The 24,675-nt window shown below is 49.2% G+C and overlaps 7 protein-coding genes across 12 annotated transcripts; 3 read left to right on the top strand and 4 right to left on the bottom strand.

Annotated features, from left to right (window-relative positions):
* The first annotated feature begins 991 nt into the window (after positions 1-991).
* Positions 992-3,079, top strand: LOC121601758 (pancreas transcription factor 1 subunit alpha-like). 3 transcript variants are annotated; one of them, XM_041930565.1, is made up of 5 exons: positions 992-1,132; positions 1,458-1,684; positions 2,270-2,417; positions 2,501-2,709; positions 2,781-3,079. In XM_041930565.1, exons 1-5 carry the CDS (start codon positions 1,077-1,079, stop codon positions 2,915-2,917), a joined length of 777 nt encoding a protein of 258 aa, XP_041786499.1. In that variant the 5' UTR covers positions 992-1,076; the 3' UTR covers positions 2,918-3,079. The 3 variants fall into 3 exon arrangements, with proteins under 3 accessions (XP_041786499.1, XP_041786497.1, XP_041786498.1); XM_041930563.1 differs by having other exon boundaries at positions 2,483-2,709; XM_041930564.1 differs by having other exon boundaries at positions 2,498-2,709; positions 2,781-3,076.
* A 23-nt stretch (positions 3,080-3,102) lies between these two features.
* Positions 3,103-5,733, bottom strand: LOC121601756 (mitosis initiation protein fs(1)Ya-like). The gene is made up of 3 exons (XM_041930561.1): positions 5,607-5,733; positions 5,326-5,547; positions 3,103-5,257 (listed from the first exon to the last, which is right to left on the bottom strand). Exons 1-3 carry the CDS (start codon positions 5,622-5,624, stop codon positions 3,257-3,259), a joined length of 2,241 nt encoding a protein of 746 aa, XP_041786495.1. The 5' UTR covers positions 5,625-5,733; the 3' UTR covers positions 3,103-3,256.
* On the bottom strand, positions 5,629-6,689 carry LOC121601757 (RNA-binding protein 48-like). The gene is made up of 2 exons (XM_041930562.1): positions 6,585-6,689; positions 5,629-6,481 (listed from the first exon to the last, which is right to left on the bottom strand). Exon 2 carries the CDS (start codon positions 6,445-6,447, stop codon positions 5,734-5,736), a length of 714 nt encoding a protein of 237 aa, XP_041786496.1. The 5' UTR covers positions 6,448-6,481; positions 6,585-6,689; the 3' UTR covers positions 5,629-5,733.
* A 3,243-nt stretch (positions 6,690-9,932) lies between these two features.
* LOC121601750 (regulator of chromosome condensation-like) lies at positions 9,933-14,325 on the top strand. Its single transcript, XM_041930553.1, has 5 exons — positions 9,933-10,120; positions 10,321-10,411; positions 10,558-10,931; positions 12,297-13,109; positions 13,229-14,325. Exons 2-5 carry the CDS (start codon positions 10,333-10,335, stop codon positions 13,496-13,498), a joined length of 1,536 nt encoding a protein of 511 aa, XP_041786487.1. The 5' UTR covers positions 9,933-10,120; positions 10,321-10,332; the 3' UTR covers positions 13,499-14,325.
* LOC121601749 lies at positions 14,015-17,269 on the bottom strand. Its single transcript, XM_041930552.1, has 2 exons — positions 14,893-17,269; positions 14,015-14,805 (listed from the first exon to the last, which is right to left on the bottom strand). Exons 1-2 carry the CDS (start codon positions 17,179-17,181, stop codon positions 14,611-14,613), a joined length of 2,484 nt encoding a protein of 827 aa, XP_041786486.1. The 5' UTR covers positions 17,182-17,269; the 3' UTR covers positions 14,015-14,610.
* Positions 17,270-17,450: 181 nt separating this feature from the next.
* LOC121601751 (E3 ubiquitin-protein ligase RNF220-like) lies at positions 17,451-19,638 on the top strand. The gene is made up of 2 exons (XM_041930554.1): positions 17,451-18,123; positions 18,194-19,638. Exons 1-2 carry the CDS (start codon positions 17,737-17,739, stop codon positions 19,016-19,018), a joined length of 1,212 nt encoding a protein of 403 aa, XP_041786488.1. The 5' UTR covers positions 17,451-17,736; the 3' UTR covers positions 19,019-19,638.
* Positions 19,639-19,756: 118 nt separating this feature from the next.
* Positions 19,757-24,076, bottom strand: LOC121601754 (lamin-B receptor-like). 4 transcript variants are annotated; one of them, XM_041930556.1, is made up of 3 exons: positions 23,938-24,076; positions 21,435-23,264; positions 19,757-21,351 (listed from the first exon to the last, which is right to left on the bottom strand). In XM_041930556.1, the coding sequence occupies exons 2-3, from the start codon at positions 23,218-23,220 to the stop codon at positions 21,065-21,067; spliced, it is 2,073 nt and encodes a 690-aa protein (XP_041786490.1). In that variant the 5' UTR covers positions 23,221-23,264; positions 23,938-24,076; the 3' UTR covers positions 19,757-21,064. The 4 variants fall into 4 exon arrangements, with proteins under 4 accessions (XP_041786490.1, XP_041786494.1, XP_041786491.1 ...); XM_041930560.1 differs by lacking the exon at positions 23,938-24,076 and adding an exon at positions 23,859-23,933; XM_041930557.1 differs by lacking the exon at positions 23,938-24,076 and adding an exon at positions 23,337-23,836.
* Between the last annotated feature and the right edge of the window lie 599 nt (positions 24,077-24,675).

Raw genomic sequence — 24,675 nt, 5'->3', positions numbered from 1 at the left:
TGAAAAAAAATTTAGCTTCAAATACTATGCATATTTCAATGGCTTGAATGCTTTAATGTATACTTAATACCGATCCTGGAAACTGTTTAAACACCTTTACTATAAACCTGATATCCTATCTTAATCGCTTTATCAATCAGAGAACAGGAGGACCTTTTAACAGCAGATTAAATTAAACAAATATTCGGAAGTGTCTATTGTACCAATTTTTGCTGAAAGATCTAAATAAAAAAATGGTATTGCATTCTAACAAAATATTATCACTGGTGTGATCTAAAACAACTGAAACATGTCAAAGATGCAATGTAATGAAAGAAATCGCTCTTTCAACCGGTTGTTTATCCCGTGTGGTCTCCGTGTTTCACTTAAATTTTAAAAAATACATCAAAAACATGTGTGCCAATTTGCTACTGAAGGTTCGTTCGTTCAACAGCGATAACAGTCATTGTCGATGGCACCAATGCATCTGCAAAACATTTTAGATTGCACGATCAATATTTAATGGTTTGAATGGCCGCGATGTTGATCGAAGACAATATGTATTGACTAAACTATAGCACTCGTGGCGCACTGCAAAGATAAATTCAAACGGCAACCGCAACACAACGCTAAGCTATTGATCAATGAAGGATAGATGAAAGAAAGAAGAAATAGAAAAAAATAGATATGTATGCTTTAAAAAAGACAATTCTTTTTCTCAGCGTTGGAGTGGAAGTCATCGTTTCGTTGGCTTTAATACGACGCTCATGAGTTGCGGGCCTCGACGAGTACCGTTGCTAAATGCTTTCCACCGTATGCCGGCGGCCATTGCATTTGGTCCTTTATGTTTTCCCGACTTTTCCAGCAATGGGAGGAGTAACGCACGAAAGCATGCACATGCGCAAATGAAAACGCGTCCCCTTCGCGCTACACGGCTGCGGCACCCGGAACAGCATCCCTAAAATCCTATATAAGAACTGGGCAGATCCAGCACATTCTTTGTAGTTGCTGGTTTGCCATTCATAGAGCTAGTGTTGGTCAGTTCAACCTGCAGCGAGTGCAAAAATCTGTGAATTTCAATAAGAAATCCCAAAGCGATGGATAAAATTTGCCGCTCACAGTTACCGGATTCATCGTCTTCGCCGCCACTGAGGTTATCATCGATATTGCTGTGATCCGTTTAGTTATTTTCTCGAAAAATATATCCCCAAAACTCCCCCCGTCGGTTTGTGATATTGTGTGGATTCTTAATGAGATTTTTCTTGATGATTTTTTAAACTAAAAAGTCTCACAAAATACGTGTACACGTGATACCCTTCCTGTGTGTCGATCCTGAATTTGGTGGTTCTGTGTTTGTTGTGCTGTGGATTTTGAGCGTTCTGTTTGTGCTTAAACTTGGTCCAAATCGATTTTCTATTCTTACCACTGCTGCCGAAAATGGATGTGCTTATGTACAACGCCCCAAACGCATCGTACAGTGGCATCGGGTTTCACAGCTTTGACGACGAGCTGATGGCCGATCTGCCATCGTGCGTCTATGCACAACACCATCAGCTAAACGCCGCCCCCGGGAATGGGGGTGCGGGCAGTAGCAGCGCGGGACACAGTGCCGGACACAGCGGCCACCCTGGCAATGCGCCCCCCAACTTGAGGCTGAACCCGACCAGCATACGGCAGATGCAGCATCAGTATCTTCAACATACAGGTAAGAACGGTAGCAAACGTGACGCACCGTGACCCTCACGGCCGTGGCCTTCGGGAAAGGTTACTTTTGATAGCCATTTATGCAATGTTCTGCACAATATTCTAACCACGTTTTAACCACGTGCTGCTTATCGGAGAAGGCTGCAGCAATATGGTTCACATCCTCACCGATTCCGAGACGATATCTGTCGTTCTTCCGCATTGCTGAAGAAACTTTAAAATGCGTTACAGAACCCACTTATCATACTGTGCACTGGATCGAAACGCTATCGTACAAAGTCACGCAGCTGGAAAACTAATTTTATTGGCTAATTTTGTTTTGCATTCACCTTGAAGTGCACACAGACACACACGCACACATGCTCTTCAAACGATGGGCAGTTTGAACTTTTAATGCAACGTGAAGATAGTCATTAAAATCACCACCAATGCAAGTGAGGCGTTAATGGCAGCATCGGTACCTGATCCGAGCCGGAAGAAACCTTCAGCTGGTTTAATCATTCCTGTTATCCTGTTTCAGTGTGTGCGACTTTAAATATGTTTGGACAAAAAAAAAGTTACATTTTTGCTACATTTTTCCCCACAGAATGTTTGGACTCGTCCACCCCACCCAGCCCGTCCCTGTCGACGACGATGGGAACCCACCCGTACAATCCGCCACCGTACAACAAAATGCAACGCCAGCAGACGAACGTCCGCGAGCGCAAACGGATGATGCGTTCCGCCCCGAATGGGTAAGTAACAAGGCTCTCCCATCCCCCACCCAGGCGAATGTGTTCCACCGTCTGCTAATGTTTAGCTCCACCATTAACAGCAGCATTAATTCGGCGTTCGATGAGCTGCGCGTGCACGTGCCAACGTTTCCGTACGAGAAGCGGCTCAGCAAGATCGACACGCTGCGGCTTGCGATCGCGTACATTGCACTGCTGCGGGAGGTGCTCGAGGCGGACTACGATCCGCTCACGTACGTGGAAAAGTGTCTGCGCGGGGAAATAAAGGCCGACCGGGCGCACTGGAACACGAGTGGTAAGTAATCCAGGGGCAGCTTCCTTTTTTACAGTACCATTGTATGCTTAAATGTCTCGTTTACTGCTCAGATTTAACGGCACGACTGTCCTGGATCAATTGGGAAAACTTGGGCGTACATCCGGGCAGACGTACCATCCTGACGTCGCTGGCACTCGGATCGTCGGAGAGTATGGGTGCGTGTGGACCGCCGCCACATTTGATCTAGATTGCAACCGCCGCACTTCTTTAACGCGGCACCATTTTAAAGTCTTCCGTTTTATTTATTCTTTAAATATAAATACTAAAACTGCATCTAATAACTATTTATTGGCACTAGGCTTACACCTCTCTACCCAAGAAGGAATCAGCTAGATCTCTATCGTATCCCATTTTAAATGAGAATAAAAATGAAAAACGCACTCTCGTTGCCAATTATTGCTTAAAACAATTCAAAAATAATGTATTTTTTCGTTCCGGTTCCATTAAATGGCACAAATGTTTGACAATCTTCCCTAAATATAAAGCATACAAAAGAAAAAATAATATCCAATCACACTCCCGCGCGCTAGTTGTACCTTCCGGGGCCACTAGCGCTTCCGCTGCCACCGCTTTCGCTGCTCGTATGGCGCAACCGATGGATTGGCTGGCGGCTCTGGATGCGCTTTCGCTTTGCGACCGGACTGTGCTGCTGTACCTTTGCGGCCGCACACGGACCATCATTCGTTAGGGCCGGAGCGTACGGCCGCGCATAGGTTGACGCTACGCGACGCCTCTTTTTGCCGTTCGATTCGTGCGCGATACGATACTCGTCCGAGCCGGAGGAAGACGTACGCGAAATTCCACCATCCGACCGGGTTGTGTACCGGTTTTTAAGATAATCCGCAAACGATGCGGCTCGGTGTAAGATTCCACCACCGCCAGCCGCCGCGCTAGTGGTGCCTCTTGGTGCACCCATCGAGTGTTCCTCCTGCGTGACGTCGCTGCGCGATGCCAACCGAATGACATTGGAAACGATCGACCACAGTTTTCCACCACCACCACCACCACCGCTGCGAGTAGCATTCATTCCATCCAGCTTTCCTACTTTGCTCTCGTGTAACGTATTGTCGGCGAATGCGTCACGGTCGCTTTTGCCCTGCCTTATGTTTGGTCGCCCTTTGACCGGATAAAACACATCATCCGTGCCGGAATCGTTTTCCGCATCCTCCACCGACGCATCGTACGCCTTGAACGTGTCGCCGAGCCTAGGAGCGGCCGAACAGCTGTAACTCCGGCCTGGTATACCCCCTCCGCACGGCGTTCCCCAGACGTCTTCAAGCGTGTCGTTCTGGGCACTGTTGCTCTGTTGCTCCCCTTTCAGCTGCAGTTCCTGCAGCGCTTGGAATGAGCTCACCTTCTTCAGTGCCGTACCGCCGCCGCCCGGTTTCGGTGTCACCGGGTAGCTTTCTGCCGAGTGTAGCTTCCGCAGACTGTCTTCCCCTCTCGGCACTCCTAACGCGCTGCTCCCTTGCAGTGATTCCATATCGCGATGCGTTTCGTAATACTCTGAACCGTCCGTCGTGTTCGCATTCGGTACGGCATCGGCCTGCGCTAGCTGTACCGACTCTTGGGCCGGATCACCTGGCCGTACCATACGTTGCGCTTGGGTGGATTGAGCCGAAGTTGCGGAGCCGCAGCCGCCGCCACGCCCACTGCCGAGGCGCTTCAGTGTCGGAGTGGTACGCAGATCCAGCGGATCTTTCGTCGGTGACGCCAGCATACTGTTCATGCCGCTGCTCATCGTAGAGTTGAAGCTCATCTTACGCTGCGTGCCCGGCTGCAGCATCTTCGAGTACACACCGCCCACACCGGCCGTATGCTGGGCGATGGCACGCTGGATGCTTTTTGACATTACCTGCCGCAGGGGCGTGGCGACCGCCTTCGACCGGTTGCGTATGATTGCCCGCACCTTGTCCAGCTCGTTCGGCACCGGGGGCGACGCACCAAGATCTTCCGCCCGGCTGTCCGTGTCACTGCCGCTACTACAGTGTATGCTCGACATCTGGCCCATCGTCGCAGAGTACGACTCGTTCGGTTGCTTCGGCCCCGTCGGCATCAGCTGCCACTGGTACATGGGCGTTGAGGTGGTGCGCACTAGCTTGCGCGGCCCGGGACCACCATCCACGCGCAGCAACCCGGATGCGTTCACCTCCGACGAGTTGTTTGTCATCGAGAGCATGCTCTCGAAGCTTTGACGGCTCTTGCGCTTCCAGCGCAGATTAATCTTTGTCAGCGGCGTCAGCAGCGCTTCGTCCACTTCGTCTATCTTGTTGTCCACCTCACCGAACGGTTGAAAATCGCCCGGCACGAGACTGCTCTTTCTCCGTTCACGGGACGGCATCGCCCGATCGTCCGCAGGTTGCTCAACCGCAATATTTTCCTTATTGTCTGCGTCAATGGTGGGCAGCGCATGGTGACCGATCGTGCCGCTGCTTTCGAGATAGCATTCACCTTCCTTTCCCGCGTCACTCGAGCAGAGCGTGAAGCATTTGTTAATCTGCTGAAAGTCGGTTAATGAATAGAAAACCTGTCGCGCACGTTTTGTGGTTAGTTTTGTTGCTAAGATCAAATAGGAATCTAATTAAGTGTTTTTACCTTCCTACATCGGTTGCATTCCAGGGGCAGATGTTCTTTCAGTATGTGTACGATGAGCAAATTGTTTGGCGTGATTTTAGTGTCCTTCCGCAACGGGAATGGTCTGTCGTTGCAGATGTAGCAAATTTTGCGTAACATGGCGTCTTCTTGATGGTTTCCATCTTCATGCTTTTGCCGGCACTTGGCACAGCAGAACACCTGCAGGCAGGTTCTACACTGCACCTGATAACGAACATATTGTTGAATAATAGTGCAAACTGGCGCGCATCTCACCAACTTACCTCCTTAGGTATAATCATCCTATAGTTCACTGTTTTCTCTACTTCATTTCATGTACTTTCGACTCGCTAGCGATGATGGCCGTACGCTTCGAAAAAGGATGATGGTTGTCCTAGAAGATCAACACCACTACTGTCGCAGTCCGGCAGCACCAACACCAGGAAGATTTGACGTTCGCTGTTTTGAATTGGATGATCGTCGCTCACCGGCAAGTTTCGCACGGAATCGAACCTCCGATCGACGCTGGTTCAGCTTTGCCCGAACCTCCTCCACACTTTCGCGCTCCGGTGCGTACGAGAGGTGCAGTATACCGCCGTAAAAGTTGCGTGCGTCCAGCAGCTTTTTCGCTTGTCGGGCCTTTTCTAGTTTGACGAAACACGCATGAAATACGTCCGTAAACGGTTCGGGCTGCAGCTCGTCCGAACCTTCATGTTCCCGTTGCCAGCTGTCGGTAATGTTGCTGATCGATTCCACTGCCCCGAACCGCACTAACTCTTGGCGTAGCTCTTGGAGCAGATTAATTTGCGGAACGCCGAAAATGAGCAAGTGCCGTGATTCGTTCGCTACCGAGTACACACGTACGGCTGTTAGCTGGCGCGAGCGACGATACAGTGGACGGTTTTGGCAGTATTGGAAGCGAAGGTGGTGACTGTCCGGCGGTGGGTTTGTAGGTTTCGATGTACCGCTCATGCTATTAGCAAACGGAAGTAGTGGTGGAGCGATTGGCCGCCTGATTAGGACGCGGGAATGGGGCAAAGATGAGATTCGTGCGTGCAGTTGGGGAATGCGCGGTTTGTTTACGTTCGCCAACGCTCGCTTGCCTGCTGTCAGGTGTTTTGTCATCCAAGCTACTAAAAAACCTATTTGGAATAAAGACCTTTTCACAAACAGAAATTTTGTTGTAAAATTGAAACCGAACAAGAGATAAAATGAATACAGTTTGCACGTTTTGTTAACCATGTAGGAAGATTATTTCGAACCTGCTTGATTGTGTGCAGCTTCCAAAACATAAACTCTTCAGTATTTTGTAACAGCCGCCAAGATCCGTTTCGTTTGAACTGTGAAGCGTTTCTGAAGCGTTTCCACTAATCAAACCCGCTGTCTAAAATTTGCCTCCAAAGCAGTGTGGCCAGTTTATTTTGACAGTTTTCGGTAGGCGATTCAAAATTTTATCGGTAGTTTTCGGTAGGTTAAAACTCGAAACTTAACTCGAGTTAAAAGAAGTGAAAGCGAAAGAAGTGTTAAAAGGATGAAGGGGAGGGGTTACTAATGCGCAAGATGAAAGTTCCATTTCAAAAGAATATGCATCCGTTACCTAGGATATGGATTAGATTTGGTTCAGCGGTTACACAAATGAAGGTCTTTCTGAAGTGTTGATCTGAAAATTGTACTAGGAATTCTAAGCCAAAGAAGGACTAAGATGCACATTTTCTTCTCAATGGTGGCAAGTTCTTTTTCTCGGGCCTCCACGCGACCTTAGAGCCGCTGCAGTGCTCCATCGGATACGATTTTATCGTACGTGCTGTCATTTGATTTTCGCTGGATTATTTACACTGATTTAATTGTTTGGCTGAGTTTTGTAGTTCAATGATTAAAAAATTGAGATTTTTCCTTCAAACCCTAGATATATATATACATCGGTATTTCTGGTCACTTTGCCCACAGGGCAAGGCGAGCTTTTTGGCGGCCACCGTCGCAAAACCGTCGCAAAACGTCAAAACCGACGTCGCATGTACTGCAAAGCGACGTCGCCAGCGAGCGAAACTCGCAACGATTTCGGGGCGCTGGCGACGGTCATTTTTGACGTTTTGCGACGGTTATTGACCTTTCGAGCGAGCTTTTGCCCTGCGGGCCAGTGTGGCCAGATTATATTGGCAGATTTCGGCAGTAGCTCTGTTGAAAACGCAACCATTTAACCTTTAAGTTGGCAACCGGATACCCGGGTATTTTTTTCAACTTCGAACTGCAATAACTTTTGATTCATTGCTTTTATTGACCTGAAATTTTCTGTAGCCTCCCAACTTTTAATCTCTGATTTTTTGGTGCATACCCAAATAGCCAGCTCGTACTTTATAGCTGATTTGGGGCTGTTTAATGAAAATTCGTTCCGATGTCGTACTTTGTGGCTGAATAAGAGATAGACGGTACTTTGCGGAACTATGGAGCTTTTTAACAGGCACATGGTACTCTTTGGAACTTTGCGGCTGATTAGCACTGTGTGTAGGGTTCATGATAGAACCTTAAGGCTTGTTAAGAGTGTGTACCGAACTTGGTGGAACTTTATAGCTTTTTAATGCATGACATCAGTACGAGGTGACTCCTGTCAAAGTGTCAAAGACTGGTGCCGTCGAGATGATTGACTTGCTGCTGCTCAAGCTAGTTAATTGAAGGAGGAATATTGAGTGAAGTGATTATGATTGCACAGTAAATTGTGTTACATTTTGTATAATTCATGAATATTAAGGATTTAAAAATATACACATGTACACAAACAAAACAAATCCTGTTGTTTATTTCATCGATGATGCTTGCTTGAAAATAAAACACAAAGAAAAATAAACCCCGGCACCGTAGCATAGGGAAGCTGCTTAAGCGCTGTTTGAAAGACCCACATAGAACTTTGGTGCTGTTTAACTACTGCAAAAGGCGAATTAGAGCAGCGATCTTTAGCGTGCCAAAATGAGCTGCTTAAGCAATTCTGGCTATTTGGGTAAATTGTAATTTTAAACAGTCTGTAAGTATTTTATTTTGATTTTTTTAAACTTTACCACGTAAGTTGGCAACCAGCATACCCGGGTATTCCATACATTTTGTATGGAGAAAGACGTTTCTCTTCTTCATTTTTTCGTATTGTGCTCATTTTCGAGTCAAACTCAAGCGATTCCAAATTTCAATTTGACCGTTATTTTTATAATAAAATGAAAAAAAAACTTAATGAATAAATGGAATAGAAGAGAATATATGGTCGGCATTACTTGCTTACAGCATTAAAATATAGAGAGCATTGTTTACCTATGAAAATCGTTAAATTTTTGCGTCAAAACGTGTGGAATACCCGGGTATGCCGGTTGCCAACTTACGTGTGTAAATCTGGTTTCCAACTCTACGGTTAAACGACTGAAAAATCAAATATCTGTGATTTTCGGTAGGATAAATGGAAAATCTGTAGGGTAACTATACCAGTTTTCGGCAGTGTACCTATTTTCGGCAGGGTAGCTAAAAACGTGAAATTCTGCACAAACTCAGTAGAAATTTTCACAAAGCACAATTTTGTAGTGAAAGTGTACTTATTTGTTATTCACATACGAAGTTACACACCATTTCATTGCGTATTTTTCAAAATATCAAATGAATTGTGCTTTTTTTCGGCAGATTTGCTGTCAGCCAATAGTTCGGCAGGTTTTGTGATTAAAAGAACCAGAACAGTAAAACAATGAAAAAGTGGTGTATAATAAAGATTTTTCGCTTATTTAATTTATTCTATCTTGTTCAGAATTTTAAAATCACGATAAATAAGTTATTTTTCACTTTAAATGCTGCCGAAAATAGGTACACAGTAAATGTTCATTTTTGACAGCTCAATGTTGTGGGCTGCTGCCGAAACTCGGAACAATAACACACCTTGGATTTGGCTGAATATTCCTTTTAAACTTGATCAGAACGCTACAAAGCGTATGTTGACACATAATATGACCTTTCTTGTACCAAATATTACAAATTTTACGACATAAAATGCACTAACTTAAGAGAAAAATAAATATTTGTAAGCCAGTTCGCACCGTACGCTATAACCATCAAACTGTCAATGGCTGCTCTGTTTAAACGTCGCATCAAAATGGCTGTCAAAACGGGCTAAAATAAGCAACATTAAATTAATAATTAAAGTGCTTTTTAACACCAATCTTAGGAAAGTAAGAGTGTTAAATTGCTTTAAACATTTTTTTGTACATATTCACATTGATAAAAACATTTTCTGACCCGTATTCGCGCTGCCGAAAATAGGAACACAGCCTGCCGAAAATAGGAACAAACTGCCGAAAATAGGAGCAAAATCAATGTTTGCATTTTCACGAATATTTATGAAAAAGGGCTTTGAACCGGCAAATAAAAAATAGTGTAACATACTATGATAGTTTATCAACCAGAATAACATCACTTTCATGAAAAATAATAAAAAAAGTTTTCGTGTGAGCAATTTTTGTAAAACTGCTGCGCTAGCCTGCCGAAAACTGGTACAGTTACCCTAGTTTTAGGGCGGTCATCTGTGAATCGGTAGGAATGCAGATAAATCGGTATTTCTGGTCACTCTGCTCAAAGTGCTGCATGGGACTTTTCATCCTTTCCGTTCTAGCAGGGTAGCAGAACGGACCGTCTTTTTCGTACGCTTACCCTGGACATGTACAAAAACGGCGTGGCAGCAGAAGAAATTGTTTAAATCGTACTCAAACTTCACGGAAATCGGTGCGCCGTTGAGGAACGGGTGGTTGTAATCTTTTCCGAGCAGCGAGAAAAGCCGGTGAGTATTATGTGGCGCCTGCAGGCTGGCTGTGGCAGGCAATTGTGCTGCGGAAAAATGCGAAGCTTAACCTCAAATTCAGTGCAAAGTGATGGTGTGCGAAAAACGGCGTGGCATCTTCACCCGGGTGACGGTGGCCGCGTTGGTGGAAAGTAACGTTTATTGACCGATTTTGTGTGTGCGTATGTGCGTTCTTGCAGCCCCTGTACACGATGGGACGTGGCCGACCGAGGAAGGATACGCCGGCCGAGGGCGAAGGTCCAGCGGCAAAGATGCAACGGACGAAGAAACGTAAGTTGGCTACCTATCCCCCCACATCGAGCTTATCATTTCGTGCATGTCTATAAATAACTCCACTGCGGGGTCATATTTCGTGCGACGTCATGCATTGGTATGCGCGGTTGCACTTACCAATCGTCTTTCCTTTCCTTTTGCAGTCGAAATTCCGCTGGCAACGCTACCCAAGCTATCCGGGAACGTGCTAGCCTGCGGTCAGGGTGAGATGGGTCAGCTCGGTATGGGGGAAGACGTCATGGAGAAGACGCGACCCGCCGTCATCGAGGGGCTCTCGGACGTGGTGCAGATTTCGGCCGGCGGTATGCACAATCTATGCCTCACGCGGCACGGCACGGTGTACTCGTTCGGATGTAACGACGAAGGTGCGCTCGGCCGCGACACGTCCGAGGAGGGTTCCGAGTTTGAGCCCAAGCAGATCGATCTGCCCGGGCAGTGCGTTAAAATTTCGGCCGGCGATTCGCATTCCGCTTGTCTGCTGGACGATGGACGCGTGTACGCGTGGGGTTCGTTCCGGGTAAGTTGAAAACGGTTAGATATTGTTGATAAAAAATAATTACAAATCCCTTACATGAACAGCCCGCGGGCTGTGTATGTACCCTGCTGGGTGTGCTGGCAGCGTCTCCGTATCTGTAGGCTTTCCCGCCAAAGTTCTTCCCCGCGTGGTGTTGGTTTGCTGGAGAGCGTGCCCTCGTCGTCGCGTATCTTACCTGATACGAAAAATTCCCAGATGTTATTATTACTATTGGTCTTATTTCGGGTATTGTATTTAGGTGCATTAACGTCCATTGGGCGAGAAGGCACGGTGTGACAGCTGGCAGCCGATGCCCGGGCGCCGGTAAGACGAGGGGGAAAAGCTAAAGTTTCCATATTCCCGTTCCAAATTAGTTCTCAATTCTTCGACCCTACTCGCGATTGTTCCCACAGTCACCGTAGCGTGAAGGGGAAAGAGAGAGAGAGAGAGCAGAAAAAAGTTATAACCAGCCCTGTCGTTATGGAAACGGCAGGGACCTTTAAATCCTCTCCCCTCGTCATTAACGGAGTTCACAGGCTGCATTTGTGTTTACCTGTGAGAGACCCTTTTTCGTTTCCTCTTTATTGTACCTAACGAACATTGTACGCAACGGAATTTGGTTTGCTTTTAAATACCCTTCGTCCTTACACACACACACACACACACACACACACACACACACACACACACACACACACACACACACACACACACACACACACACACACACACACACACTCACACACACACAGTATATTCAACATGGTCGCACAGGATGGAATAAGGTCGTTGTGGGGTAATCGATCCCAGGCTAGTGGTAATCTCGCACTTGGAGCACCCGTACGAGTACCTGGTTACTCTGGTTGTTTGCTTCGGGAAGGTCTGAGATAAGGCATGCGAATATGCCTCAGCAAGGCAGCTCTTTGAGAAGGGCGTTCGCTACCAGCAATACATCAGTTGTGGATGACGCAGTGTCCTGGCCGCTTCTTGAAAGGTGCAAACCTCTCGGTTTCGGCTCGGGCACTGATTGAAAACAGCGGATTGCCAGCCATATGAGTCAAATATGCGAGCTATCAACCTGTGGGGGGGTCCGTCCTTCCCATGGGCGGTAGAACTCAATTCAGACTAATCTATCACTAGCCCGATCACATGCCCAACACAACTGCATTTCTGATGGTGCGTACTGAAATCGTGAGTGTGTGTGTGTCGGTGAAGGATGAGGAGGGCGTGGAGTAGGTGTTCTTTCTATACCGATACCGTGCCGATTTTTCTTGCCATCACCTTCAACGCATAGGCGACTGGCCGTATTGGTACGGGATGATGCGTTTCCGCTCCGATACTAATGCATCCCGTCTCTCTTCTCACAAGGACTCGCACGGAAACATGGGCCTCACGCTCGAGGGCAACAAACGGTTGCCGATCGAGGTGCTGCCGGGCAACCGGTGGGTGGATATTGCGTCCGGCTGTGACCATCTGGTGCTGCTGTCCGACATCGGCCACATCTACACGGTCGGTTGTGCGGAGCAGGGCCAGCTCGGTCGCGTTTCGATCCGGGCCGCGTCCGGCGAATCGCGGCGCGGCAAAACACAGCTCCTGCAGCCGGGCATCGTGACGCGTCGGGGCAAAATGATCGTAGCCGAAGCGATCTGGGCCACCACGTATTGTACCTTCTACAAGGACTACCAGACGGGGCGGATATTAGCGTTCGGGCTGAACAACTACTGCCAGCTGGGCATACCGAACCCGAGCGAGAACGTCGTGAAGCCCGTGTTCGTGCCGGAACCGACGAGCTTCGACGAGGTGGTCCAGATTGCCGGCGGTCAGCACCACACACTCGTGCTAAAGGCCGACCACAAAGTGTACGCCATCGGACGGAAGGAGTACGGCCGGCTGGGACTGGGCGATGACGTTACGGAAGACGCGAAAACGCTACAACCGGTGGCGGCACTCGGCGACAAGAAGGTGGTCAGCGTGTGCTGCGGCGAGAGTACGTCGTTCGCCGTGACGGACAAGGGCGAGCTGTACGCGTGGGGCATGGGTTCGAGCCTGCAGCTAGGGACGGGGCTGGAGACGGACGAATCGAAACCGGTGCTCATCGCCAGCAAGCAGGTGGCCGGAAAGGTGATCCTCAAAGCGTCCAGCGGTGGTCAGCACAGTTTGTTCCTCGTGCAGGAAACGCCGGTAAGTTGGGTGGTTGGATGTTAGATGCTATTAAAGAGTGTGATAGACATATTCGTACAGTTTTTCATTTACTCCTCAATTTTACTTCATTTTCGTCACTCTTTTCGCACCTTCCACAGACCGTGACGGAAAAAGCGCCAACGAAAGCAACAGCCGCCAGCAAAAAGACGAAACCAGAAGCTGCGAGTACGTCCAATGGTCAGGCGAAACGTTCCGAAACGAAGAATGGTGATGAACCAGAGGCAGCTGGCAGCAGTTCTAGTGCAGCCGCAGACAGCAAACCTACCACCAATGGCGCAGCCGAGACGACGGAAGCAACCGGAAGCGACGAGAAAGCTGCACCAGCAAAAACAGCGGGCGGTGGTGGTAGGAAGCGAAAATTACAGTAAAATGTAGCATAAGGGGTGTCGTACACTACTTCTTTCTGAGTAGGAGGAGGGCAAACGGTTAGGTTTAGATAGCGCTGACTTTAAACATAAACGTGTTAGATTAACGTTCGTGCCGTGTTAATATTTATCAAATCATCATTTTAGTTAAGCAAGTTGCAGCAACCAATCATCATCTAGGTGTCATTATTTTCTTTCCTTTTTACATGTTTTTCGTTTACGTTTAATACTGGCGCCGGCCTCTCCACTGAGTTTCTTGTTTTTGTTTCTCGTTATCTGTTAGCTAATGTGTTTTTTTTCTTTTAAAATCTTTTCTCCCTCTTTTTCCCGTCCTTTTTGTGGATACTTTTCTCTAACAAAGTACAAAGAAACTAATTGCGCCAATCGCTCTCCTATTTCATTTCCATTCACATACTACAAACAGTTCATCCATCACAATTTGGTTAATGTTTTTACTCCATGGGAGTAGTATTCTAGCGATAATGGATGGGAGAAAGAGTATTATTTCCCTTATCTTTATCTCTCGGGCCCAGTTCACATGGTGCGTTGACGAAGGTGGGTGGTAGTAGTGCACCGTTTATATTTTAGGCAGCAAAAGACACACGGGAGACACACGATAAATGCATAAGTGCCACTAATGCGGTCTGCACATTCACACACAGTACAGTAAGGATAGAATTTTAGGCAAATGTTGATATTTTGTTTTTGCGCCAATTTGGAACGGCGTTTACGAGGGAAAGAGGGGATCTCTTACGCAGGGAAATTGAAATCGACTGAGAAAAGAAGCAAATAAACAATAAAGAATTTGATGAAGACTAAACTATCAAGAATTTACGGCGTTGTTTCCTTGATGCAATAATTTATTCGAATTTTAGTGTCTGGCTTTTTTTGAGTTGTGAATAATGTGATGTGTAATGAGTTGTGAATGAATAATCGAGTTATTTTGGCAAATTATTTCAATAAAAAGCATATTTTATATAAAGCCTTCTTTTTCCTATATACTTATTTCTAATATGTAAACATGAGTTAACACAGAGAAAGAGACCGAAAGCGTTGCATGAAAGTCTAACGATTTAAAATCAACGTAACGAGAACGTCCACGACGGACCAATAATTCATTCAAAATCCGTCACTACTCCGTCGCTCACATTGAACAGGTCGTCTTCGTCCGGCGCTGGAATGTGCAAGTCTTCGCCGGTTTTCTCACCGCTTGCTGGTTTACATTCAGCTTCACCAACCTCTATCTGACTAATACCACCGGAACTGATCGCTAGGAGTGTGCGGGAAAGGTCTTCTGTTTGACCACCGTTCTGTGGGAAGTGGGAAGAAAAATGAGAAACAAACAAGTCAGTAAGACATTGCGTCTTTTCCCACCCGTTGGAGATCGACCAACTTACCTCAGGACGCAATGTTTTGTCCTCGGAAGTGTCCACCGATTCTTGACCCGTAATACCCGTTTCCGATTCCGGCTCGAGCGCCAATGGCAACGGTAAGCAACGTTGTAGTGGCAGTTCGTCGTGCTTCACGAGCGATTCTAACCTTCCCGAGGGTGAAGTATGCACCGTTGATTCGTTCTCGATCAGTGAGCTTCGCTTCAGGGACGTTCGCTGGCCTCCCGGCCCACGGAGCAGGTTTTTCGGTGAGACCGTCGATTTGGGCGTGTTCGAACCGGCGTAGATCGCCATCAGTCGTGGGCTGGAATGAACGGTCGGAGAGCTAACCATTCGTTTGACCTGCTGCTGGTGCTGCTGCTGCGGAACCTGTAGCGTCTGGACGGATCTTGGTTTCCGCTCCACGTCCTCCTCGTTCGGCGTGCGACCTACCGTGCCGGGGCCACACTTTTCCGGCGTCCCGAGCAGGGTGGAAGAAAACTCGGGCCGTAGTGTGATCTCGCTCAGCGTCGAGATGTTCATCGTACTATTGACCGGCGGTGCATCACCATTGGAGCGGGAGGAGCTGCATTGCTTTTGGCTTTGCGCCTTGATGCGGTTCAGCATGGTGAGTGGATTTAGCTTTTCTTTGCGTGCGATACGCGGTACGGCAAAGCCCGTCGTCGCGTTCGCTGGCTGCGGAACGTTCGATTGCTCGCCCGTCGACGGCTTCACATGCTTTGGCGTTGGTTTCGGACTGCGCAACTGGTACGAACTCACGGAAAGCAACTTCATTCGTGCGTTCATCGCGTGCACATCCTCCCTGTTCAACAATGCCAACCGCTGGTGACTCCTTGGCCCAGCCAGACCGGCGGCGTGAAACTCGTCCGACTGTGCGTCAAAGTCCATCACGATCGGGGGCGTACAGAACAGCTTGTTCTTGATGGCGAAGTTATCCTTTCCCAGCTTGTCGGGACTTTCGTCCCCGGCCGGCAGATCCCGCAGCTGGCAGTCCTCGAGCGGGGGCAGGCTGCGTTGCAGCATATCGATCTGCTGACGAAGTTCGTCGAACTTGATCGCAACCTTGGATAGTTCCTTCTGCTCGTACTTCATGACATCGGGGTTTTTCACACAAAAGCCGCCAAAAAACTGTTCCACGCTGGGCAGCACGTCCTCGGACAGGAGCTGCAGCATCTTGACCGCGTGCAGCTTCCCGGTGCCGTCGAACACGTCCTGCGCGTGCTGGTGCACCTGTTCCATGCCCGGCTGCGCGGTGTACTTGTCAAGGCAATCCTTGAGCTGCTCCTTCGTGAACGGCAGCGTCAGCTCATTGCCCTTCAGCTTGCTCTCCGTCCTTTCCACCACCCGGTCGTACTCGTCGGCGATCGCCTGCATGCGCTGCCGGATCTTTTGCTGCTCCCTGTGCTGCGTGTTTATCCGCACGTCCCAAAGCAGCATCAGCTTATCGTAGTTCATCTGTTGCGCTAAATCGCACCCCTGCAGGACTGTCTCGATTAGCGATTCAATCTTGCGCGTTCGTTCCGTCAGTGCCGCAACGTCCTCTCGAATGGTGCCGCGAATTCCTTCGCTAACATCAACCAAGCGTTTGTGGGAAGCGATCATTTGGGCGATGCGCGTTTTTGTGATCGGCTCAACTTCAACGTCGGGTGCAAGACCGCTTGACGCTTTCGCTCTGCGCAGCTCCTCCTGCAGCACGAACTTGAGCAGCGTGAGCAGAAACTTCATGAATTTGGCCCCGCCCGGCAGGACGACGACGTGCGCCTTTATCTTCTCCATGCCGACCAGCTTGCCCCGCTCGATCAAGCTGTTCACGTACTCGACCGTCGAGGTGCGGAACGCATTCTCCGCACCCTTGTCGTAGATGGGCCAGTAGAACCGCTTGCGGAACTCGCGTGCATCGTACACGTTGAACAGGAAGTGCATCACCTGGATGAAGGCCTTCGTGTTCGGTTTCAGGAACGCGCCCCGGCAAAACTGCGCCCTGAACTCGTCCGTCGGCTGATGGCGCTTGGTCAGCACGGTCAGGGTCCGGAATATGGCGGCATCGAGCTGTTCCTCGCAGCGGCTTACCGATGCACCGCCGGCGGAAAGATTCGGCCCGACCGACAGTTGGCTGTTGGTGCGTTTAACCGTCGGCTTTTTGCTCATGGTGAAACGAATGCGCGTCTTTCGGGTTGCGGCTTGGATAGTCAACCGTTTCCGGGACAAACGGGTGGATTTCCGGCTTGTTTTGATCACTTTTTTCACGCCACAAGCGGTCGTCCGCTTGGTGGTCGGTTCGTTCACAACTGTCATTTTGCAAAAAGTCGCTGAATTTGATCTGTGCGACAGTGCTGCCAGTTTGAATTGATGTTCGCCCCGTCCGCACAGGGTGATTCATTGTCTCATGCAGGGTAAACGCTGCCAAACCATCTTTAGAATGCACCAGTTTTACTTTTTTGTGCATTTACAATGAAATTTTGAAGAAAAATTAAAATAGAACAAATTGGGGAAACATTCTTCGGGTGTTTCTTGGCAGTGAAAATCTTCCTGAAGAAAATCAGTTTGGCAACGCGACCAGGCGAAAAGGGCTGAATGTCAAACGCTTCGGAGGCAAAAAAACACACTCACACAATCGCATCGACGAAATGGATGGTTTGCCGATGTAAACAATTGCATGTTACGCATCGCAGAACAACGGCAAAAGAATATCGAGTTTCACAGTTCACCGCAAAGAAAGTTTCCCCAAATTCCCTTCCCGTTTGCCGGTGCAATATGTTGTGAAGACTTTCCCAGGGCCAGAAAACCGCCACCCATTATTCAGTATGTTCCCGTGCTCGGTACAGTAGGTGCAGTTACGCGTTGCAAAAGATGGAAGTCGGAGAGTCGGAACATTCTGGCCGGGGCTTTCGCCAGCGTAAGGGCAGAACCAGCCCAATGTGCTGCCCGATTTGCGGTGTTACGTTACGCTTGCACGAGATCGATCACCACTTTGCGGTGGAGGTGGATCGGCTCGAGCGCATACTGAAGCCGAAGAAACAGCTTCCCTACGGCGCTGGCGGCGCTGAGGATGGACCAACGGCTGGACCCAGCTACAGCAATGGCGAAGGACCAAGTCACAGTGGCAGTGGTCAGCTGCCGGCGGCTCGGTCGAACGGCCACAACAGCGAAGAGGCGGTGGCCAGTCCGGCCGTCGGGCCGGACGAGTGCTGGGGGACGTATCAGAAGATCAAAAACAATCGACAGGCGCGCTTGAAGGTAACACGGCAAATTGGCGTTCATCCATCGGTGCCAGTGTGCTAATGCGTTTTCTTGCTCTTCGTTGCAGCTAAAGTCGCGAAAGCGGAAACCGGAAGACAATGTGTGCCCCATTTGCAACAAAGTTACCCTGGACGATATCACGCTGCACGTGGAGGCGTGCCTGAGAAAGTCCGAGCCCCAGCGCAACGGCACCAATGCGACGACCAACGGCGGCGGCAGTGAAGATGACGACGATGACGACGACGATGCCAGCATCGATGTCGAGGGCGAATCGTTCGAGGTGTACGAGTGGGCCGGGCAGAAGCGTGTGCGCAGCACGACCATGCTTGGGCCGGGTGCGCACGGAGGGCTCGGCGTACGGCTTACCTACGCCGACGATACGGACGACGAGCTGAACGTGGACGGCGACGAGAGCCAGGTATACGGGCCACCGCAGTACTCGGAACGGGACGTAATAGTGACGGGCCGTGGTGCGTCCGGCAGTAGCAGTGCGCTTCGCGAGTTGCTCATTGCCAACGATCCGCCGGTCGTAAAACCGCCGGCCGAAAGCAACCCCGGCGAGGGTACGAGCAAGTCTACTGCACCACCAGCATCGTCCGGTCCGCCTACCTCTCTGCCCGCCGGACTGGAAAGTGATCCCGAACCGGCCACAGGTACGGAGCGACGCATCATCGAGTCGCTCAAGGCAAAGATACGCGAATACGAAGGGTACATTCAGAATCGGCCCAAGTGTCTAATTTGTATGGACGATTTTCGCAAACCGATCGTGTCGGTTTGCTGCTGGCATGTGTACTGCGAGGAGTGCTGGCTGCACACGCTTGGGGCCAAGAAGCTGTGCCCACAGTGCAGTATGATAACTTCGCCGACTGATCTGCGGAGAATTTATCTTTAAAGACGCACGCATTACGCGGGTAGGGCAGACAGCAAGCAGGGAAAACAAGGCGTCATACATCGCATCGTGTTGGTGGGGAAACATGGGAATATGGGTAAAATGATACGCAGCACACAAAACAGCACAAAAGAGGTCCAAAACACGGGCGATGATGCGATAGGCATGGCTGAACATTGAAAGAAGTTAAGTATGTTAGATGGTTTCATCGGACAGGTGTGTTAAAACGCACCTCAAATACGCATACAAACGGCAAACGTGCCAAAACGAAAAGAAAATGCATTTCTGCACCCACTGCACGACACGGAGACAATGATAATGAGACAATAAGCAAAGCATTTACAGGCATACTAACAGCAAACGAAACCCAAAGCCAGATACGGTTTGTTAGGGGGGGGGGGCGCATTAAAGCAGGCCGCTTTTTTCGACAATTGATGTACTTTTAAATTTACCGGCTTGTCCATCATTCATTCGAACATTCCGTTTTGCTGTACACGATAATCTTAGTTGGATAAGTTTACCTATTTACCAGTACTCCTGACCACTAAGCCATTTACGATGCGTTCCAGATTAATACTCGAATGACTGAATGAATAATAACGAGTCCGAAGAATTAACAAAAAGCCCCCGTTGTGAAGATTGGAGTGTATTTTGAAAGAAATAAGATGCGAATCGCTGAGGCGTATCCAGAAAGCTGAAAAAAGGCGTGATTCTATCGGTGATGGTAAGGAAACAGTCCACTTTTTTGCTTGCATTTTTATTTAAAATTTAATATCTTATCAATCGATCTAAATTAATCGCTATCACTTAACAGACTAATGTTTACTTCTATTGGCAAAATCAACACGTCTGAGCCCTCCGCGTATCTGTTTTTCCGTTAGAAAGGGAGTCTATAAGACTCACCAATTACGGTTTAAGAAGAGTTCATTAGAATGGCCTAATTGAAATCGTCTGCGCGCTTGATGCGGCGCGGCATTCTGCCTGAGAGCACAATTTTGTAAACGGTTTCTACCTTTCAGTGACAATTTAAAGTTACTTTAAACACATTCACGCCTTTTCTCTCTGCGAAAGGTGCTGCGTGTTCTCCATTTACAAGGTAGATTCTTGTTGTACTTTTGGTTTCAAGATGCCAGGACTGCACATGGGTGTGTTGCATGCTTATCGGCATCTGCTGAGTATTACGCTGAGGGCTTGTAAACATAACTGTGTAATTCGTTTAAAAGAGAGCGTGTGCTCGCCGTATCGTACTGTGCCAATGTGAATTGATCTAGCGAGAGATGGAACTTTTACGATGATGTTGGGAGCACTTGTACACAGCTTTTTGTACAATTATTTGCCACTACCATCTATGCTTTCTTTTGTTTTGTACAAAATGATAATTTTAGCAATATTTTTTTAGATTTTTTTTAGCAATAGTTGTTTTCTTCTGAAATTTTAAAGACCGCTCAATATTAGACTCATCCCTCCGAGACCTTTTCGCTGTCTTTTTCTCACTGATTTGTTTGTTGTTTTCTCTTTTTTCGTACATTACGCACCTAATTCTTTTTGTTTGTTTAACTTCTGAGGGACTTTAAGCTTTTCTATACGTTCATCATTGCTGTCATTTTGCCTAATATGTTGCAGTCGTTTTACTAACACACGCACACGGTTGTGTTGCTTTTATTGCAATGTAACTTCCACAAGGTAAATTAAAATTGGATATAATTTCACTCCAAATAAAGAGATACAAACACTCTATACCCTAGCAGCACATAAAACCATTAAAAGGCGCCCTTGAGCAAATGCGCCGTTCGACAAACAAAATTGCCGAAGAATTTAAAAGTATTAAATTAATGTTTAGATTTGACAAAACATGAAAGTACAAAAAAAAAAAAAACACACACATTTTTACAATCGAATCGAGGGAGACGCACAGTACACAAAAATCAGTGGACAGTGTACAGTTGAAGAACGAACAAAAAATGGGAACAGTGTAAAAGGTGGGAGGGATAGATTTTGCACTAGCTTGGATGTGACTTGGATGAGACGGGTGGGTGGTGGGACAAACATTTAGTAGACACGGGGGACGAGCAGGTACGGTACGGTGTTGCAGTAACGCTGCCACGATGAATCGTACTTGCGGGCGTTGCGCAGGTTCAGCCGCTTTGCACGATGCACCAGCAGAACGACGGTGAACAGAACCGCTAGCACCGGCGGCCAAGCAAAACGCCAGTAGAGCAGAGGCAGCAGGGCAACAGTTTGCAGCGCGTCTCCGACATAGTTCGGTTGGCGCACGAAGCGCCACCATTTCGCCACCAGCAATCTCCGGCCCTGGAAGGTGGGATACGTTTCCAAACCTATGGGAAGAAAGGTAGAATGTCCCAAAAACAGGTGAGTGTGATGTAGCTGCGGAAACGCATCTCCAAATGTTGATACTTACATGCAACCTTTTCGCCCAAAGGATTCAAACGGTAGAGATACTTTATCCGCATCGAGGCTCGCTTCACGAACAGTCCAACGAGTGCCAGAGCGACGCAGACACCCACGGCCCACAGCGGCACATCGGACAGCTTATGGGCGGCCACGTACTTGGGCAGCAGGGTAAGGGCGAACGGGAACACGGCATAGCGCAGCAGCATCTGGGCGCCGAATCCTTCCTGCTGCAGCTCGAACGAAGCGGCCAGATGATGTTCGTACGCAAGCAGATCCAGCAGGTAGAGCAAGGTGACGGCAGCGGCAGCAACCGGCGCCGGCTCGCAGGTGAGGTGCTGCAACGAATACAGCAGCCGCTCCTGCATGGGTGCCGCGGTCAGATGTTCCGGCAGGGCGGCGAAGTGGAGATTGCGGTACAGAATGATGCCGTTGAACAGCAGCGCCAGCACCACCGACACGTGGTACGTGACGAGCTTCAGATTAAACACGTGCAGCACGGTCGGATCCAGCTCGCGGCCGGCGAAGAAATCGATCAAAAAGTTGCCAGTTCTTGCGTACGGATTTCTCTCCACCACTGGCACGGCGCGGGCTTTCACGAAGGCGAGCAGCGCCACTGCCAGCGCGGTGAGTATGCTCAGCACCAGCAGCTGATTGTAGCCGCGACTGACGACGGACAGCAGCGGATATTTGTAGCAGTACTCCGCGACAAACACTGCCAGCCCGGTACCGAGCGCGACCGTCAGCCCGTTGAAGACGTGCGAGCGCTTTTGATTTGACTCGTCCATCAGCGACACCTGCTTGCCGATCGGCAGGCCGGTCAGCAGGGCCACGCCGGCCACAAACACCACATAGAACGTGCCAATCTCCTTGTTCATGTACGTCGAGAGCGTGCCGAACTCGGCCCAACTTTTCGGCACCACAAACTGACAGTTCCGGTGGGCGGCGCCGGAACAAAAGTGGTTCGTCACGAACATGAACAGCGGGAGGGCTAGCAGCAGGGCGGTGGCACCGAACGCTCCCCCAAACTCGACCAGCTGCTGCTGCCACATGGGTTTCGTAACGCCGCGCTGGGAGTGGGACCGGTCGCCCACGCCATTGTCGTGCGTCCGGCGGAAGCTCTTAAAGTCGCCATCGTCCTCGTGGTCGGAGTAATCCTGCAGCACGCTCATCGAACGGGACACCGTCGCCCGGCTGCGCTCCGTCGTGGTGGTCGGTGTGATCGCGTTCGACCGGCGGCTAACGTTCGGCGTCATGCTTTTGCTCGGCGTAGTGGTTCGGCCGCTCATGATACCGCTCACCTCCGCATCGTCCATTATCACCGACAGGCGCTTGTCGACCGGTGATTTTTTCAGCGATTGCAGCACCGTGTCAACCTTTTCCTCCGACGCGCGGATGCGCTGCGAGCGTCTCGGCTCCTCCGGGCTCACCTTGACCGGCTCGGCGGCCTTCGTCACCGTGGTGGACGCGGCGGTAGCGGTGGTGCCGGTTGCTGCCTTCGGTTTTCTGCCCGGCGAAGCTCTACGCGCCGGCGAGGCTTTGCGGGCGGGGGAAGCCTTTCGGGCGGGTGAAGCGCGGCGGGCCGGCGAAGCTCTCCGAGCGGGCGATGGTTTCCGTTTCGGGGGCGATGCGGACCGTTTACGCGCTGCAGCCGTAACGGCCAGGGATTTGCGGCCCGGCTTCTTCTTCTCCACGTTGCTCGCGGCAGGGGCGGTTTCCTTGGCAGCGGCGGTACTGCTGCTTGCTGCCGCTGTTACCACAGTCGACAGCCGTTTACCACGGCTACGGCTATCCATGTTTCAAACCCTCTCGTTTGCGCTCTTTTTTTAATGTTATGTAGCTAAAAGTAAACCACAAAGCTTAATGTTAGCTTTCAATGTATGCACAAAACACGACGACTCTTATCGTTTACATTGGGAATTGTTCTCCAACATGGGACACCAATCAAACACCATAAACTACCTTCAACGGTTGTATTTCATAGCATACTATAGATTAGATCTGCGATATGGTTTGCTAGCAGCAAGCAGAATCACTTTCCGCCGACGGACCTGCTATCCTGCTGATAATACACGCACCACACTAGTGTCATTGGTGGAGGGAAAGGGACAGGGGGGAGAACGTGTAATGCGAGCCGCACATTGGAATGCCGTTTGATAGCGTCAGTCTGAATCCACACCCAGGCTGTACCGCTGCTACCCTGCCCCTGGGGCTGCGCTTCCCGCGCTCCCGCTTAGCTGTTAGATGCACACAGCATAAGCTTTTGCCGCGGAAAACAATGCCGTCCCTTCCCTTCCCATCTCACTCAACACACGCACACACACACCACCCTCCGCACGATCTCTTCGATACAACAAACCAAGCGCGCCGTCGGTATCTCGTGAGAGGGAGAGTGGCGCTACGCGTACAAACAAAAACGGCGCGATGCGCGTACCTTCCAAAACACAATATTTTCCGCCCAGAAAATACGCACGAATGGTCCGCACGCCCCGGCGTGAATTCGGTTCGCTTACCTCGGCACCACGCGGCGGGATGTTTTCGTCACTGTGCTGGACCTCGTTTGCTGCGTTGGAACACCTAAAAATACCACTTTTCGAAGCTCGCACTCACATCACAAGCGTCATGACGCCGTTACAGAAAATGAACAGTCAAGCGGACGTTGACAGTTGCGAAGGTGCGTGGAGTACCCAACCCGGCTGTAAACCGAGTACCGTTGGTCGACATTATGCCGCGTTCTTGCAAAGGTCTGGCGCAGCACAAGCGGCACGACACACACGACAAGCACGCAATGGATGTTGTTGTTGGGCAAGTAAGAATTGTCGCGTAAACTTAAAATGTTGAGAAGAAGTGATTGATTCTGAGAATTGTTATCAGAGTATTTGCCAACCATGCTTGTAGCTCATTTAATGAAGTCTGTTTGTTTTTATATTCTTCTTGGGTCACATAATCCACCATTCCCAATGAAAATCCATCAACAAATCAAGGACGTGTTTGGATTGCCTCATAAAGGAATATCGAACTTAAGTGTGTATTTGCACGAAATTCAGCAAACAATTTAGATAACTTTTGATAAATACAGTCTATTCCTGAGTTGCGCGGTTTGTGCTTTCCCCAGGAATCCGCGTAACTCGAATATCCGCGAAAGTCTATTTTCGTGGTTTTTGACAAAAATACAATTCGTTACTCGGTATTCAATTTAGAACTTTTATACACTATATTATTTGTTTGATGCGAGTTATGCAGAATATTTT

Source organism: Anopheles merus, unplaced genomic scaffold, assembly GCF_017562075.2.
Source record: "Anopheles merus strain MAF unplaced genomic scaffold, AmerM5.1 LNR4000169, whole genome shotgun sequence".
NCBI classification, from domain to species: domain Eukaryota; kingdom Metazoa; phylum Arthropoda; class Insecta; order Diptera; family Culicidae; genus Anopheles; species Anopheles merus.
Note: the sequence above shows the minus strand (reverse complement) of the source record. Positions and strands in the feature narration are given on the sequence as shown.